Source organism: Dicentrarchus labrax, unplaced genomic scaffold (genome assembly GCF_905237075.1).
Source record: "Dicentrarchus labrax unplaced genomic scaffold, dlabrax2021, whole genome shotgun sequence".
NCBI lineage: Eukaryota > Metazoa > Chordata > Actinopteri > Moronidae > Dicentrarchus > Dicentrarchus labrax.
In genome coordinates, this window is record NW_026136704.1 from 7,251,918 (window position 1) to 7,269,387 (window position 17,470).

Sequence of the window (17,470 nt, forward strand, 5' to 3'; positions counted from 1 at the left end):
TACTAGTCCGTGACTTATGAGAGATTCTGAACATCACAAAATAATGTCTTCTAAGAATGGGTTTAGGTATAAGGTTTTAGCAGCAATAGAGCAGATGTAAAACATGTAACAGTACTCTGATGAACAGTCATCTCTTTGGTAGATGAGGTACTTATTCCATATTCACTATTTATTCTTATTTAATTACTTAATCCCATTAGTTATAACATTGTTCCTATATTACTACTAAAAAAGAGCCACAGAATAGGAAAAATTATCACAGTGTCATCTGTCTTTTTACACAGCAGATACCGATATCACCATTTTTGGTTAAAGCTTATGGTTAAATAAATACTGTACATACATTTGAGTTCTCCTCTAGGCTTCTCGTGTAAAACGTGTGCACTTATTGGGTGTAGTAAGCACTATGTTTTAGTAGTATTTACCACAAAGCTAAGCTGAAAATGACCCCTTATTGGAAACGAGTATCCTTCTTTCCCATACACATGAACGTAGCATTTTTTCAATGAAAGAAATCTCTGATGTTTACGTTCATCTCCATGGCGACGGTGTAGGAGGCGGTTCGCTGTTCTGGATGGTGACGCTCACAGAGAGGTATGAACCAATCAGAGAGCAGCTCTGTAACCGGACTGACGTCACCGTTAAAGCGAAAAGAACCGTTACTTGGTTGCTAAACTCTACAACTGCAAGGGGATAGAAGATATGGCTGAATACCAGCGTAGTCTTGATTAAAGCCCATGGCGGCTGTTTCGTATATACAACATTATCGACCAGCCTTCACAGCAACTTAAGTAATGGTCTAAAAAAGCAGCACAGCCCAGCCACAGAGATACTTTTTGGGGGCGTTTCGATGCCCGTTTGGACCGGGATGATCTCCAACTGTGAGGTGAGTGAATGCAGTTAACTGGCTACCTTACACCACCATAACCCTGATAGGTACTGTGCTCTCCTCTGCACAGAAGCACCAGCCAAACTCCTACCAAACTCTGCCAATGCTGCGTTACCTTGCTTGTCGGGAATTAACACATTTTAGAAGTCACAATGAGCCATTTAGACGTGAGACACGACTGCGAAACAGCTCTGTACGTTATTTCTGTATAATTTCAAGTTTCAAGACAGGTACATGAACCGAGCTGCGGTGTGTTCAAGGAACTCTAAAAGTCCAGCTCTTGCCTTTCTTATTCTGTCGGACATAGCGACGAATAAGAGAGGAATGGTGTCCTCGCAAGTTTAAAGGTCATAGCCATGTTATTACCCGTGAAATGTATATGGTTTGCATATAAGCAGTGCCACAGTTCACTGAATACATTGGCGTAGCGCCGCTGCTGTCCTGGCTACACCGATACAGTAGTTAGCTGACGAGATAACGTTAGCTAACGTTAGTTAACTAACAGACGTTCACCGTGGTTACACAGACAAAATAACCACGTAGGTTAGTTAATAAGCGTTGTATTAACTTTGTACTTCGCTGTCCCCCAGTCAAAGGGACTTGAGGGGCGATAAGTTTTCGCTGTTTCAATCTCCTCTCCGCCCCCTTCATGGACAGTACTCTGTCAAAGCTGCCCCGCTTCCATTACCGAGCAACGCAATGCTTATCTTATCCCGTGTGGAATAGCGTTATCCACATACTGTGTGAGCAACCATTCAAATGCATTGATATTTGCCTCATATCAGTGTGCTGCTCAGAGCCGTGTACAAACGGCCGCACTGCAGTGCATCAACTATGGCTTCTGTGCCAGTGTGTCGTCCCATCTCCTCCTAATGCCATGTAATGCTATACCCCTCACAGAGACCGTCCACCTCGGTACTACGTCTGTCTTTTTCCATTGTCCTGCACACATACGTCAACTGTTTTCCTGTGCTAGGAAATACTCCATTTCATTTGGTAATTTACTGGTAGTGTATGTTGTTCATGCACCAGCATTGCAGCTATATGGTATACATGTGTGGGGAGAATAAGGGAGACATGGTAGACAATGACTTACATTTTGAAGACGTTTTGATTACATGTGGAAGATATGACATAAAGCTGAAGTGTAATTAGATTCATCAGTGTTGAAACTGGTGTTGATATGTGAAATTTCAGAACAACGGACAGCCAACAAATTACTTAGAATGATAGTCTGGAGATACTGTGTACACCATACATTATCTATGGCATTTGCTATGCAGTGGCACTATCGCTGGAGGAACTCAGGATGAATCATGATCCATCCAGCGAAGCTTGCCACTCACTTAAGATTTTAATTTCTGTGAAAGCAGCCAATCTGCTGGCTAAAGCAGTGTGCTGGACTTGATGCTTACCCAGCTTGGCTTATAAAAAGCCTTAATGCTAGTCCTTTAAGAGCAAATTGGAATGCCACTGAGTGTTGAGTGACCTGTAGAGGTCATAGGCGTCTGCTATATTTACCGGCTCTGTAACTTGATCTGTGGCATTCTGGATCGCTGTGCTCATACTATCCTCTCACACTCTGGGGCCACAGCCTCCCAAGTAGCACCCCATTGCTTTCTGTCTATTGGCCTGGCCGCTCAGAACAACAAGGGTGAGCCTTTTACAAACCAACTTAACCGCCACTCTTCCTCCCTTTTCTTCTTTTAGGTACCTGCTTGTGGGCTGTTTGCTCCGCTGTAAGGGTACGTCTTCCCAGGGAGACAACGATAGAGGACAGGGGATAATGTTTCAGAAAGTTCTGGATTTTTCTAGCATGACTACAAGAGCTGTGAGCAAGTCTCCGGGTAGGGCATATCACCAGCTGATATGTGTGAAGTTTTGCATCGGATAATGAAAATATGTATAGCAGCTGGTTGTGATGGCAAAATATAGCTTTTAAACAAGTGCTGGAAGAGCCACATAATGAAGCAGCGTGAGGAGGAGTCAACCTATCAACCTTCTCTTTACCTGAGGTTTATAATTGAGCAACTTTTCCGGATTTGATAATACGAGCTGAAGGATGCATCATCAATCTTTAATGGTTGGACATGAAATCTGGAGAATCCGTTGCCCGGTGGCCTGTGTGCTCACTTCATGCCGAACATGTCTTCTGTGAGAGACACCCCAAAACAGGCCACGGAGACGTTGATTTCTGCTAACTTTGTCCATTTACAGGCCTATAGGCATTATGATATTTCTCATGTGCAACATTTGCTATCGTCTGTCCAACTAGATAGTTTGATAGTGGTGTTTGACACCACATGATCTAGTGATACTATATTCGCCTGTTTCAGACTACACAAAAAAAATCCCCAGTCAACAGACAAAGACGAAAAAGTTTTCAGTGTTGTGTGCTGCGTGGTATATGTCATCTAACAGGTCTGTGTGTTTCTACAGGAGTGATCAGTGTCACAAAGCCTGTGTGTGTGTACACTGTGGGGTAGCAACACTAGAATGAGCCGCCCCCGAGCCATCACAGTCTGCAGGGACTGACACACACCGCTACAAATACGGCAGGTAACTACTTCACACACACACAAACAGAAGCTGTCCCAGTTGACAGTGACAGTCTTAAGTATCCTAAGTACATACTTAGTGCATTCCTGTTTTACGTTACTGATTGCATGGTTCAGATGTATCACAGCACAACTGACTAGTCCCTTTTAGAGTCAGAAAAATAAGATAATAATAATAATAAAATAAGTTATTTATTATGTGTCAGCTTACCAGTGATTACTAAACTGTAATGGTGATGCTTTACATCAGTTTCTTCTCAGTTTACAGCAGTGCTGCCATGTAGACATTTAGACTATGACACTAATAGGACATTTAGATTGCAGCTTGCACTGCTAAAAGGGTTTCATGATGCCAGTATCGTTTAAAAAAAAATAAACAAGTGGGAAAAAAACATTCAACACTTTTGTTTGCACACACGCATTATCAACACATATCCACTGCATTAGACACAGAAACTGCCATGCAATGCATCTGTTAGATGATACAGTGGGTATTCAGATGTGCAGACTTCCAGTCCAGTTTATCTAGTGGATTTGAAGAGAAAAAATCAAGAGAAAGCAAATAGTTTTTAAGGAGCTATTTAAAGATGTGCACTGATTTGGCTTCTCTGTGATAATGAAGAAACAACAACAGCAAAAGCACCTTTAGTTTTCAGCCTCTATGTGGGAACAGCCAGAAGTCCCTGCTCTGATGATCTTCTAAAGGTCACAGGGCACAACACTTCCTCTGTATCTTAAAAGTGAGCCAATACACTGCACTGATAGATAAAAGTAGTGTTATATGGAATTTATGTTTAGTTTTTGTTTAAAACTGCATTGTTCTTGTAACAACTGTAGGTGAGATAGAGAATATTTTCTAAGGCAGGCAGAGTCAGTGCATTACAATAAGGGAAGCATAACTGTGCATAACAGTACGTGGTGGAACTAGACCGATATATCAGTCAATATCAACTCAATATCGTTTTTGGCGTAATGTCGGCTGATAATTAACAAAATGCTGTACAGAAGTTGTATCAATTAAAAACAGTGTCACCATTACATAGTTTGTCCACCAGAAAGCAGTGACAAGTTGACTTACAACTGTAAAATAGCCTGTTTTATATACATGTATCTTGGTCACAATTTGCAAATTAAATGGATTTAATTACCAAATATTGCTATCAGTATCTCCCTCAAAAATCCAGTATCAGAATTTCTGTTTTATCAGTTAAGTATACTAAGTAGTATAATATATGGTTCCAGTTATCCCAGCCTACCATCTGAGCCTAAAAATGTCAAACTTACCAGAGTGCACTCGCATCAGAATGTCATTTGTGACATGAAGAAGAGCAGCCTCCATTGCGTCTTGACGGCAGAAACAAGATAGTAATTGATTTAATACAATATTGTATTGTTCTAGAATTTGTGCAGGAGGAAGTGTTTATTACATTTCATTAACAGTATAACGTTTTTAGGCTTTAAAATCACAAATTATTGACCCCCAAGTTGAGCTATAGTGCTGCTGGTGATTGGCTCTTAGTGAATAAATTGGAAATGCGTGTTTAAAAATGAAATTGTTCCACCAGTGTGAACAAATGCTTTAACCTAGTCGCTTTGATGCCACTCCTGTGTATCCTGCATCTGTTAGTGTGAATGGCAGAGATTGATAGGTGTTTCAAATAATAATGGTATCTAATTGACCAAATGATTAGCTCAATGAATAAAGAATTATGCCAGTCAGCTGCAGAGGCTGAAGCATCAATCACTGTAGCCTGCAGATTCAGTCCTCTCTGAGGTCACTGCTGCTTTTATGGCCTCTCCTGTGAGTCACCAACAGATGGTGGTAATGATAAATGCTAATTGGCTGCTCCTCTGCAGGACTTCATATCGTAGAAACTTGGTTGTGTAGTAACAAATTGTAATGAGGGCTAAGTTCTGGAGGGAATTTCCTTGTAGCAGAAAATGCATAAAAAAAATGCATTTTTTTTCATCTTTTTTCTTCGCTTGCAACCTTTGAATACAGTGTTTTGTGGGTGTAAATAGCTTATGTAATTTTAATAAAGTATGTTTAAGGATGGAAAATGAAAGGTGACAGAGCTGTTACAATCAAAAGGTTGGAAGGCACATGGATCATGGATATTCTCTTCTTTCTTAGCATTTTAATGAACAATGTTTTTAATGGCACTTTAATTTTGTGGTTTTATTTTGCACTCTTAATCCTTACAATTATCCTTGTGCCAGCACTGTGCATTCCTCTCATTCCTTTCTTCTTTGTGTCTAGCTGTAAATACTGCATTATATACAGCATTGTACTGCTGCACTCTAGACTTGGCTGAGGGGAAAACAAGCGTTGAATGGCTTCTAACCAGTAGCTAAGGAAGACTGGAGAAGGTCCAACTATGGCTAGTCAGAATAGCCAAGTAGTCAAGCCTAGATTCAGCGCGAAACACCTTGACAACTAGTTGTAACGAGCAAAAAGGGAGGGCAGAGGCGTCAGTGTGGTCCTCACAGACATCAGCAGTCTCTTATCTGCTCACATTTCAGGGTATATATAGCCGCCTGTAAGACCAAGCCAAACCCAGCTCAGAGACCTCCTAATAGCCCCCATGTTGATATCTAACATAATTCCTTATTAGAACAACACTATCTCTACATCATGTTAGTTTTTTGCCTGGTGGAAAATGTTTGTTTGTACTGCTACAGCTGTTTTGGTTTACATTGTGGTGATGGTAACAATGTAATGTCAGATGGATTTTTAGTGATAGAGAAGGCCAAAAAGCCATCAATCAAAATGAGCTGTGAACTTTTTGCTAACATGTTTCACTTTATAATGTGACAATATGTTAATACTGTGTTCACAGCTGGTTGTGCTGCCCCCAAGTAAGGGCTTGGTGATTAATTGAATTAGCGCTTGTCCTGGTGTGTTAATTAACAATGATAATATTGTTTCTTAGAGGATTAGATCAGATCTAACAGGAACAATTTGCGGAGGAGTAATAATATATACTGTATGCAATAATATTGCTTGGCTGAATGACTGGCCTACATCTCCGATTGGTTCAGCAGGCGTAAATCTGCTGTTGTGCTCATTGACATGCCCAGTTGGCAAAACAACCAAGGTGGGGTTAAGAATGAGAAATGTTGGACCTACATGGGTCGCACGCTCTACCAGGTGAACTACTGTTCCCCCACGTAGACTAAGTTCTAATCACAGCCTGCGGCCCTTTGCTGCATTTCACTCACATATATGAGCGAAATGCTTGCACTGTATGCTTTTGTAAAGGAAAGCAGCGCTGCAACACTTGCAGACACATAACACAATAGAGCACAGCAAAGAAAGGGTCCGATTTTTTTCAATCGTTTTCAGACATCCTCAGTGAGAAGTGTGGACGCAGGCTGAAGGAATGAAGTAAAGCAAAATGGCAATCCATTCTAATTAGCAATCACACTGCTCGCCTGAGAACTGCACTGACTCAGCTCAGAGTGCGCTAACCATTTACTATAGTATAGCACTTCTCCACACACTCACACACACACACAGACGCACATACTCTTACTCCAAATCCCCAGGGATCATCTGTGCTGATGTTACATTCATGAAATGTCACCCCGGGGCACGGATGCTGTGGCGTCCTGCGTCATCACACACACTCTACTAGCGCACTTAAGATTCAGTCTGCTCTCTGATAGGCCACAGGGAGACCTGGGAGGACAATATGTACTATAAGAGATCTGACTCACTGACTCATTAGAATGATGGTTTTTCAACAGAAGCACATGAGCAAGCTAATAGGTCTAATCACAATCAAAAAGAGAATTTTTCCTTTTGTTTTGTTTTATTATTTTCTTTTGCATCCAACACAGTTGAGATGCAGTTTGTTTAGGGCTCATACTATGCCTATTACATTTTATAAAACACACAGGTAAACATCAAATCTTCAAACCCCTTCTTTCTTTCTTTTTTATAGTACTTAGTATCTTAGTATTACCTTTAACATCCCCTCCAGCCACATATTAAGACACAAATAATCTGCTTTCAACAACTAGATGTCTCCTCCTTCATTGTAAAGTCCATTCTTACTGGATGTGCACTGGTGGCTTCAAGTTTCTACATCACACTGTACAAGTTGCATACTGGACCAGGACTGACTTCCTAACTATTTGTGATGTCACAAATCCTGCTGGTAGGCCCCGCCCCTTAAAATCAGATTTTTTTTCAATGAGCACAGAGAAACTTTCCACTTTCAGCAGATGACTGTGAAAACATCCTTCTAGTGTCAAACTCTGTGCAGACAGCATTCAAACAGCACACTGTAGGAATGAGAAGAAACACTGGTTTCTGACTGGAGGGGGGCTTTAAAATCAATGGTAATTTGTTCTTGCCACAGTGCTGACCACCAGGTGAATGTAAGACCGGTAGTCAGTAGGCTGATGAGAGTGAAGCAAAACGTCAAAGCTGAGGACCATAAAATCAGAACAGTGAGTTGGAAGGGACTAAACTGGTCCACTGAGCTGAGGGGAACTGCTGGGTTGGGTGATACAACATCTGTTGTCACTACAGGCAACCCCTTTCACATTACACACAGCCATTTATTCTATTCTCATCATAAACATTTTGAAAAGTGCAGCTATAACCCAGGTGAGCTCTGGTACTGTTGGTCACTGACTCTGTGGATGGACAGGCAAGGTGTGAATTGTGACTTTAACCACTAGTTGTTCAGATTTTCTTAGTTGTTTTTTTCTTGTCTTTCAGTTGCTCTGAAATCCTGTTCCAGGTAGTGAAAGTGAGGTTCCTAAAAAGTTTTTAGCTTGGTTTCCTGAAACCTGCCCAGTAAGTGAAACCTCATCTCTGCAGCTCCTTGCCAAGGATTGCCAGCAGTCAGCTGCTAAAATCTCCTCTTCCACTGCGCTTAGCAGTCACTCCTGCCGCCCTGTTGACAGCTTTCTTAATTCAGATTCAGTAGAAGCTGGGCAGACCAACCACTCTTTCATAGTATGTTGTATCCTCACATTGCTATACTTTCACTCTCTGACCTCTCATATTTGAGTATCCTGTGTGCAAATTCCCAGCAGCACAGAGGCTTGTTAGGTAGAGCTTTTTTGCATTTCCTTGGTGTTTTTTTAAAGGAAGTATAGAAATACTGAGCATTGAGTGCATCCACTACTAGCCTGTAGCTCTGATAGTAAGTGTAAATTGGCTATGGAATATGCCCTGCTGCTACTTTTAAGTCTTTAATGCGTCGGTTGCAAGCAAACAAATGCAGCTTGTTGCCATGGTAGCTATGGTAACTATTGGTTAGCACAACCTCAGGGGAGGCCGAAAATGCAGAGTAGCCAGAGCTTGCCAGCTCTTGTGTATGTGTTTGTGCCACGTGCTCGTGCCTGTGCGTGTGTTGTTGTTTCCGTGGAGACATCTCCTCTCAGAAATCCATAGTTTGCTATCATCTTATCAATCCTGTGTGTCCATGTTGTGTGGTGTTACTCCCACGGGTGTGACTTGCTGTTTGCACTTCACTCTCAGCCGCTCGCCCACCAAGCTAGCCCGAGCTTGTTTCACTCAGCTGCCCTGGGTCTTTGACTGTGGCATAGCTGTGGGAACACAGAGGTGCATGCATGAGGGTTCAAAGGACATAAAGGCTACGCTTATTTGAGGGATGTAGAGTTCCAAAATATCAACGAGCCCAAAATACACAAGAAAAGAAAAGCACAGACTTTCATTTGATAAGATTTGTCTTTGTTGTTTATGCTTACTGTGCAACTGTTCATTTTAGAACCACTGCTTTAGTGAAGAGTGATGTTTATGTTTGCTTTCATTCACCAGAGAGAGGAGCTAATGTTATTCATGTACTGATCACCTTTAGTCTTATTTGCGTTGTATGACAGGTGACTCCCGCCTTCAGCCACAAACCCGCTCGTTTTCTGGCTGTGAAAACTAACAAAAGTGAGGGTAGACAGTAAATGCAGATCCAGGCTTAATCCTGTCAGAACACTTCGGGTGATGTCGGTGTCCATGTTTTACTGTTGCCATCCTCATTACAGCGCCAAAACCAAAATAACCCTCCGAATACCACTGCTGCCAAATTACAGCAACAAACCTCGTACATCTACTAAGCCTGGATGTAACTGGCTGACTTAAAGCAAGGCCAGCTCCTTGGTGCTGTTAGCCTGGCTGGCCTAGCAGTACTCAACTGAGTGGCCTCAACCGCCTCGCCTGCCTCTGTGTGTTTTGGCGAGCAGCTCGTGTTGGCCCGTCTCCAGCATGCTGCCTGTCTGCCTACTTCAGATCCATATGCTGAATTATTGATAGACCGGTGGTCACAGAGAGAGAAAGGGAGGCAGAGGGAGAAAGCGATAGAGACCGAGAAGGAGGGGAAATTACACCGAGGAGAAGTAGGTGCACTCTGAGAGAAGGCAGGGTGCCGAGGAGGAAGAGAGAGAGCAAGAGAGGATAGGGAGCAGTAAGGGAGAGAAGATGGGAGAGAGACAGATTAAAGAAATAGGAGCCTCTCTCACTGAACTCAACACGGATCAGCAACACCAGATACTTTTATTTATTCAGACGCTGCTGTGCATGTGAAGAAGAGCCTCTCTCTGCGTCGGCTGTAGGAACACAATGTGCTGCCCGCCTGCCTTTACCTCCCAACACCCTGCTGGACTCTCCCATTATAGCCGCGGTAGACGCACACTATATCAATGGACGGAAGAGGAACGGGAAAGTGCCCTGCAAGAGAGGGAATTTGCAATTTGAGATGTCAAAATAGTTGAGAAAGATTTGATTCCATATTTCTATTCATCTCCTTGATTATAGAACGGGATTATAGTTGGTAGGAAAGGGGGTTCCAGGGGGGTTTCCAAGCCCGGTAGAAGATGCCTTGCCTTCCATGAGCATTAGATCATATCTAAATACTGTCTAGATTGTGTCATATGTCTCTGCTGGATTATATATCATGCTCCTTAGAGCTGCGTGATGTGGGCTCATGGTATAGTATCCATGTTGTAGGCGTCTCTCTGCTATGCTATTAACCAGCCATGCACTTTAAAAGCCTGTATACGCAGCATAGACCATAATGCATTCCACTGGGCCCTAGATACACAGCCATGGCACCTTTATGTACAGTATTCACATTTGATTTGTTCCAGTCCAGGGGAATAAAAGTGAAACCATGTGATTAAAATAATCACTTTTTTAAAGGGGCTGTCCACTGATTTTACATGTGTGGTTTTATATTCACAGGAAGTACCACTCAGCCTGTGAAAAACATTAAATAATGTCTGCTGTGGCTCTGCATGGAGTTATCAAATTGGATCACTTGAGTAATGATGTCACTTGATTAATTTGCTTAGAAACTAGAGCTGCAATAATAAGTTGATAATATATTAAACTATTCAATTAATTGGCAACTATTTTGTTAATTGATTAATTGCTTTGAGTTTTTTTTTAAGAAAAATGTCCAAATTCACATTCACACCATTTTCTGACATTTTATGAACCAAATAACTAATCAATTAATCCGGGTAACAATAAACAGATTAATCGATAATGAAATTCACTTGAGATGATGCGACACACACACACACACGAAACATGGTCAACATGGATCCAAAAAAACATTCCCTTGACAGCTTCCCTTTTATTTTTAATAAAACATAAAGCAGAGACATTATGAGAGGATTCATTAAAGTGACATACTACAGGATAATTCAAACCCTTGTCCTTAATTCCACCTCCAACAACTCAAAAAGTTTTAAAGGGCATTTTAGAATGTAAATTACATTCATGGTGTAACCGGGGACAACCTTGTAGGGATTTTCTTTGCCTGATGCTGGGATGAATTGAATTGTTACCCTGGGGCAGTATATTTTTGTAGTGGGGCCAGCAACATCTTTATGGGGCCGGGAGCAACAGTAGCTCATATCAACAAACGTACACATTATTAACAAAAAGTCTGCATTATAAACAGGGGGCTTGGGGTTTGAAAGACATTTGAAAGACAAAAGACTTTGACAGCAATGTATGCTGGGAGTGTGCGCTGCTGTCTGCCACAGGGTCTTTTATGATAATACCACAAGGAGTTGCCTGAGTGAGAAATACATTGTGGCTTTAAAATGTGAAAAAGTTCCATTATCTTTGCAGACTAATGCAGTGGAGACATTTCAGATCAATTTGCACTAAGAACTGCATTATGTACCACACAGAAATAACATCGACTCTGTTGACAGTTAAAGGTGACGTGATGTTCACTCTGATAGATTCGTGTTAAATGATGCAAGTTGTTGTAAGTTGATTTTGATAATGTGGTGCACTGTATGGAAGCTATTAGCTGTCTGAAAGTCAGAGAAAACACACTGAAAACTCTGTGACACTGCAGCATGCTTTGACAATGGGGTGCAATAATGTAAAGGAAAGGTGATTTATAGTAAGATACATAAAAAAATGCTGATCCAATCCTTTATATAACAGGACAATCAGTATCAGTCTGGGTATGTCACACAGTATGTCTGACATATATATCAGATTATAAATAGATAGATTTTAAGCTGATATTAGGCCAAAAAGGTTGAAGTTTTATAGTCATTGATGCACATTCTTGAATCATTTTGTGTCTTTAACACCAGATTAATGCTTAGTGACGCAAGGATAAATGATGTCCTAACTGCTGCCTACATTGAGTGTAAGTATTGATTCGATTGTTGCTGATGAACTAATACTCGTGTCTTCTTGCTGTGCGTGCAGTCGATGCAGTCTTCCAGAGGCTCTCCCTCCCTGTGGCTGAGAAACCAGCAACAGCAGCAGCAGCATGTCCCGCGTCTCCTCAACCGCCAAGCGCTACGCTGGCCCCTCCTACACCAGCCACTACAGCTCCTACAGCTCCTCCCTGACCCCGGGCCTTAGCTCCTACAGCGACCGGGACAGGCTGTCCTCCTACAAGTCCCCCACGTCCTCCTCCTCCACCTCTTCCTCAGGTTACTCTTCGTCCAGCTATTTGAGCAGCTCTGCCGCCCGCAGCCGCAACTACAGCACCTCCTCCGACCCCGACCGCGACCGGGGCCGAACCATCCCACGCACCGACATCCTAGGGAGCAGCAGCAGCAGCAGCCGCAGGAGCGAGAGCCTCAGCAGGACCCCCGTCAAGAGCTATGGAGGGTCGGGGCTGAGTGGGGGGTCAGCCTACACTGGCTACAGTTCCTACTCTTCGTCCTCGGTGCAGTCTAGCTACCTCTCCCCTTCATCGGTGGCCTCCAGCATCTCGCTCAACCGACGAAAATCTGTATCCCAGAGTGACTTGAGCAGGGACCTGGCCTCTCTGGGCCTCAATGACACCTCCTCCTCCTCTTCCTCCACCCCGTCTTCTTCCACCAGTGCCCTGCGGAGCTACCGCAGTCGGGCCAGCGATGTGGCCAACTCGTACGGCACTAGCTCCCGCCCGGGATACTCAGGCCTGTCACGGAGCTCTACTCAGGAGGCCCTCTCACGGAGCTCCACCCAGGAGGCCTTCAGCAGCAGCAGCAGCAGCAGAGCATACAGCTCTTCGACATGGGAGCCAAGCAGTAACGGGCTGTCCGACTCCCCCACCAGGGACTCCACGGTAAGAGAATGTCCTCTGTTCTTGCACATGCTGGCTTGAAGCTTGCTGCTTTTATTGGAGGATGTTACTGCTCCAGAGGGATCAATATCCAGGGGCTGAGTAAGGCTGAATGGAGTCTGCAGTCATCACTACAGAGGCACACTAGCTTTAATCTCTTTAGTTTCATACTCATGGTAAAGCCCCACAATGCTTTGTGGCTTCCTATAGTACTGTTTTTTACCAAGTGGGGGCACTATTGCTTAAATTAATTTCAATGCACTTGAAGTCCTGGTTTACAATAATATACCAGACATTACACCCTCTCACATGCCTTTAGCATGTTCCTTAGTAGACTGTTTAAGCTATTCAGTAAAAATAAAAAACAGCATATACAACATAATAACAAACCTATCATATGCAAACCGGAGGTCATTATTCCAGTGTACGTAAGTAGTTCCAGTGTGACAAATGAGCTCTTAGCATGGACACCTGACCCCCTCTAACCCAGCAGTTAGCTTACATTTCTCAAATGGTGGCTTGCTTGGCTATGATGAGCTGGGTCTTCAGGCCACTTGCCTCATCTCTGAGATCAGTTTGGGGACCTGAGCTTCCCCTATGCAGGTCAGAAACCACAGCTGACCCACTTCCCCTCAGGATTAGTCCCGATAACCGCTTACATCAGTGGAGGGGGTGGGGAGAGTGGAGGAGTGGGGAGTGGAATCAGGGAGAATTTCTGGTAAATCTTTACTTAAAAGTGATTTTCTTTTTCTTATAACAAGAAATAAATATTCCTAAAATATCATTTGTAAACATAGGGTCAAGCCCACTTTAGTATTTCAATTTAATATTATATTGAATGGGGCATAAAAAGGTTTCCATTCAGTTCTGTTGCACGTTATGGTCATTACACTACACTCTAGTGAATCACAATGCTTTATGAGTACCACTGTAGTTATTATTGGCCACCTCTCCTTGGGCTTATTAATATGTCTTTGTGTCAGACTGAAGTGATGAGCCTCCACTAACTTGTTCACAGTCCTCTAACAACTACTCTTTATTATGGCTCACTACAATAAAAGGAAGGGCCATTCGATTAGTGCGTCGACAGAAAATGTTTATCTTTATAATCAATTCATACCAAATATGTGCTTGTCCCAGCACACAGTTTGTGAAATTCTGCTGATTCTCTCTGTTTTATATCATTGTAAATTAAATTTAACCATTTAAAATTGTCACCTTTGGCTCTGGTAAAATACATTATTTTCTGACATTACATAGATAAAATAACAAATAGTCAAAATAATGAGCAGATTGATTGATAAAGAAATGAATTGTTGGTTGCAGCCATAAACAACCACATCAAAAGCTAATCAGTCAAAATGCAACCGAGAGTCAATTGATTCAATCTGTCTAAGACACTTTCAACCAAAGTCAGACATTATAAAGTTTGCATTCATTATTGGATATTGAACTTCCCATTGTATTGTAAAGGCCTTTCTGTGTCCAGCCCATGTATGCCTCAATATATGTTGGGTTTTTTTGCCAAATTATACACAATTTTAGGGCTCATTTAAATGGTAACATTCAGAATTCTTCAGACCCTAGCTCTAAAAAAGAGGTGTTTTCACTTATTCTGGCTGATTAGACGTCTGCTCAGGTTGAAAGTGGGTGCCATTATACTGGGATTATATGAGGTCACTGGACACCATGTAATCAGAGTGTCTGTACACACCCACACAGTCCAGAGAGGAGGTTTAATCAGCTAAATTCATTAAAATGACCTGTGTATGTTTACCATGCGTGTGCAGGGCCAGCAATCTGAAATTGTTGCATTATTAGTACACAAAAAGTGTTTATGTTGGACTGATGAACAGTGTGTTGTTATTCTCAGGACACAAATGACTCTAGCATATCAAATAAGGGAGGTTTAACAATATTAACTAACTGGTCTCATGGTGGGGCTGCCTGTTGTTATAATGAGGTATACTGGGAAAAAATCAACCCAGAGGTACATTTTCTAATCAGTCAGGTGCTTGTTTTAAGTCACCATTCAGAAATAGATTTCAGTCAGGACCACTTTCGTCAAAATATCTTATATTCCAAGCAGAATTTACATTTGGCGGTATGGCTCTGTTCTGGGACCTCCTTGTCCTTCCACGCTCGTGAAACCTTAAGGCAGGAGCACACCTCCTGCCCTTCCATGTGCCTACATGGAAAAGTTTAAGACAAGGAGAGCGGCAGTAGAGACCCCCCAGGGTACAGAACAGAGCAAGCATCAATGGCAATCAGAAAATGACATTGATTAATTAGAAACAACATAAAAAGGAGGAGCTGGGGTGGAGGTGGGTGCAAAAGGCTTGTAGAGGAGCAGCAGAGATAGGCAGGAAGGCTAAAGCAGCTTAAATAAGGCGCCATGCATGATGTTTGCCAATTGGATGCTTGAGGAAATCAGGTGAGCTGTCAGCTGACTGTGTATGGTATCCAATGGGAAGCTTAGAGGAATCAGCTGATGTATGTTTATGACTAGCTGTGCTCGTATGATATAGCTGTAACTGAAAGCTAAGCCTGACTTCGTGCCCTGCCTGAACTAACGCTATGCTCAATTAATGTGACCTAACACAACCTACACATTACAGAATCCTCAGATCTCCTGAGTCAAAGATGAAGATATCTTTATCATGAGACTACTGAGGGGGGCTGTACTAAAACTAAAATCTGAACACTGGATGAAAGAATTCATTGTTGCTTGCAAAAAAAAACTAATTTTATTGTACTATGAGCTTGTAGTTCATAACTGTGAAGCACATTGAGACTGTTTGTGGGGACCATGGGCAATGAACTAACATCCATGTATCAATATCAGGTCAGTAACTCATAGCATCATGAAGTATAGCTGACCCTTTCCTGCAGTGGAAATCGGCAAGCTTGAACTTGACTTCTATTCTCATTTAACCTATCAAGTAATCAACACCTATCCATCATGCACGGACTGAGAAGTAGAGGGCTTTAACTGGATGTCACCAGCTGGGCTATTTGTACTGTTAATTAACCCCAGACCTCTGTTGCTCCGGGCACGTTTAATCACCCTCTTCCCCCAGGGAAGCACTGATAAACATTTTAGAGCAAAGTCTGCAGACACCAGCCTCAGTGAGCATTCTGAGTTTGATATTGCATTATGTTTTCACAATGGTGATGTATAGTACTGAGACATTTAGACAGCTGAAGCAAAACTGTAACTTTTGCTAAACAGCAACCACTGTGGCCACAAGTGACAATTGACTCAGTTAGGTACTGTCTACAGGAATATCTGTCTATGGTTTGCTAACATTAGCCACCATAAGCTACTGGTCATACCAGACCAAGTAGGCTGTATCGGTAAAAGTGTGTCTTTTATTGTTTATGAATTTACCTTCTTGCTTGTGAGAGTAAGTTGCTTGTAAGTAAGAATGTTGTATATCTTCTTTAAAAAATTACATAATCTCACTTTAAATAGATTAGTTGATTGACATGTATTTGTCACTTTGTTAATCAAGTAATAATTTCATCATCATCGTTTTATGGGTGGTATGTGCCGTTGCATGGGCAGTTGCCAGGCAACCAGCAGAGACTGGCAGATTGTTTTTGCACTTTGGTTTTTGTACGGATTAAACAAACAAGATGGAAGGTTTTAATTAGTGACCTTTAGAGGTGCTGCTAGGAAGATATTTTTTTACATTTTTACAGAGCCAGGCTTGCTGTGTCCCCATGTTTCCAGTTTTTATGCTAAGCTAATCTAACTGGCGATTGACTCTAGCTACATATTTAACATACAGACATGAGAGCGATCTTATCAAACTATTCTTTCAAGTAAAACGACTCAAATTTGATGATTATTTGTCATTATCTTATACATTTTATAGACTAAACAATGAATGCACCAATCAGAACAGTAATCAATGGATTCTTCAGGAGAACAAAATAATCCTATGGATATGCTGTGTGATGGTACCAGTACATAAACTCCATTCATTAATCAGCAGTTCTTTACTTATCAGCAAACATACCTCCAAGCAAGAGAATGACATGTGTCAAAGATATGTGTGTGGGTGTGTGTTCATGTTGGCTGAGACATTTTGGGGGAAAGCGTCAGGAATGATCTCATGACTGATGAGTGTCAGAATGACAGCTCTTATGACCACTTAGTGACCTCTCATCAGGTCACATTAGGTCAGATGGCAGTGAATGGTGCTTTGTTGTTGTGTCCTTCAGGGAGACAGGAGGAGGGAATCTTTCTTTTATTGATACTGACTATAAGACCTCACCATCAACCCAGAAATCATTTTAGCATATATTTAGAAATGCTTATTATTTGGGCTGCAACTAAATAAATGTATTTGTTATTTTCTTGATCAAATGATGAATAGTTTGATCAAGAAAATAAGTGCCAGCAATAAAAATAAATGCTCATGTCAAGTTGCCAGGGCCTATGGTGACGTATT

General features: G+C 42.0%; 1 protein-coding gene across 5 annotated transcripts in view; it reads left to right on the forward strand.

Moving 5' to 3' along the window:
- Positions 1–647: 647 nt before the first annotated feature.
- Positions 648–17,470, forward strand: part of usp2a (ubiquitin specific peptidase 2a) — a 44,320-nt gene continuing 27,497 nt past the window's right edge. For 2 of the 5 annotated variants that reach the window (XM_051397577.1, XM_051397581.1), the window contains exons 1-3: positions 648–886; positions 3,329–3,448; positions 12,161–13,013. In XM_051397577.1, coding sequence (XP_051253537.1) covers positions 12,225–13,013 — 789 coding nt within the window. In that variant the 5' untranslated portion in view covers positions 648–886; positions 3,329–3,448; positions 12,161–12,224. Of the gene's footprint in view, positions 887–2,431; positions 2,544–2,649; positions 2,737–3,328; positions 3,449–8,236; positions 8,258–12,160; positions 13,014–17,470 lie in introns of those variants that run through there. The other 3 variants (XM_051397578.1, XM_051397579.1, XM_051397580.1) reach the window with 3 other exon arrangements.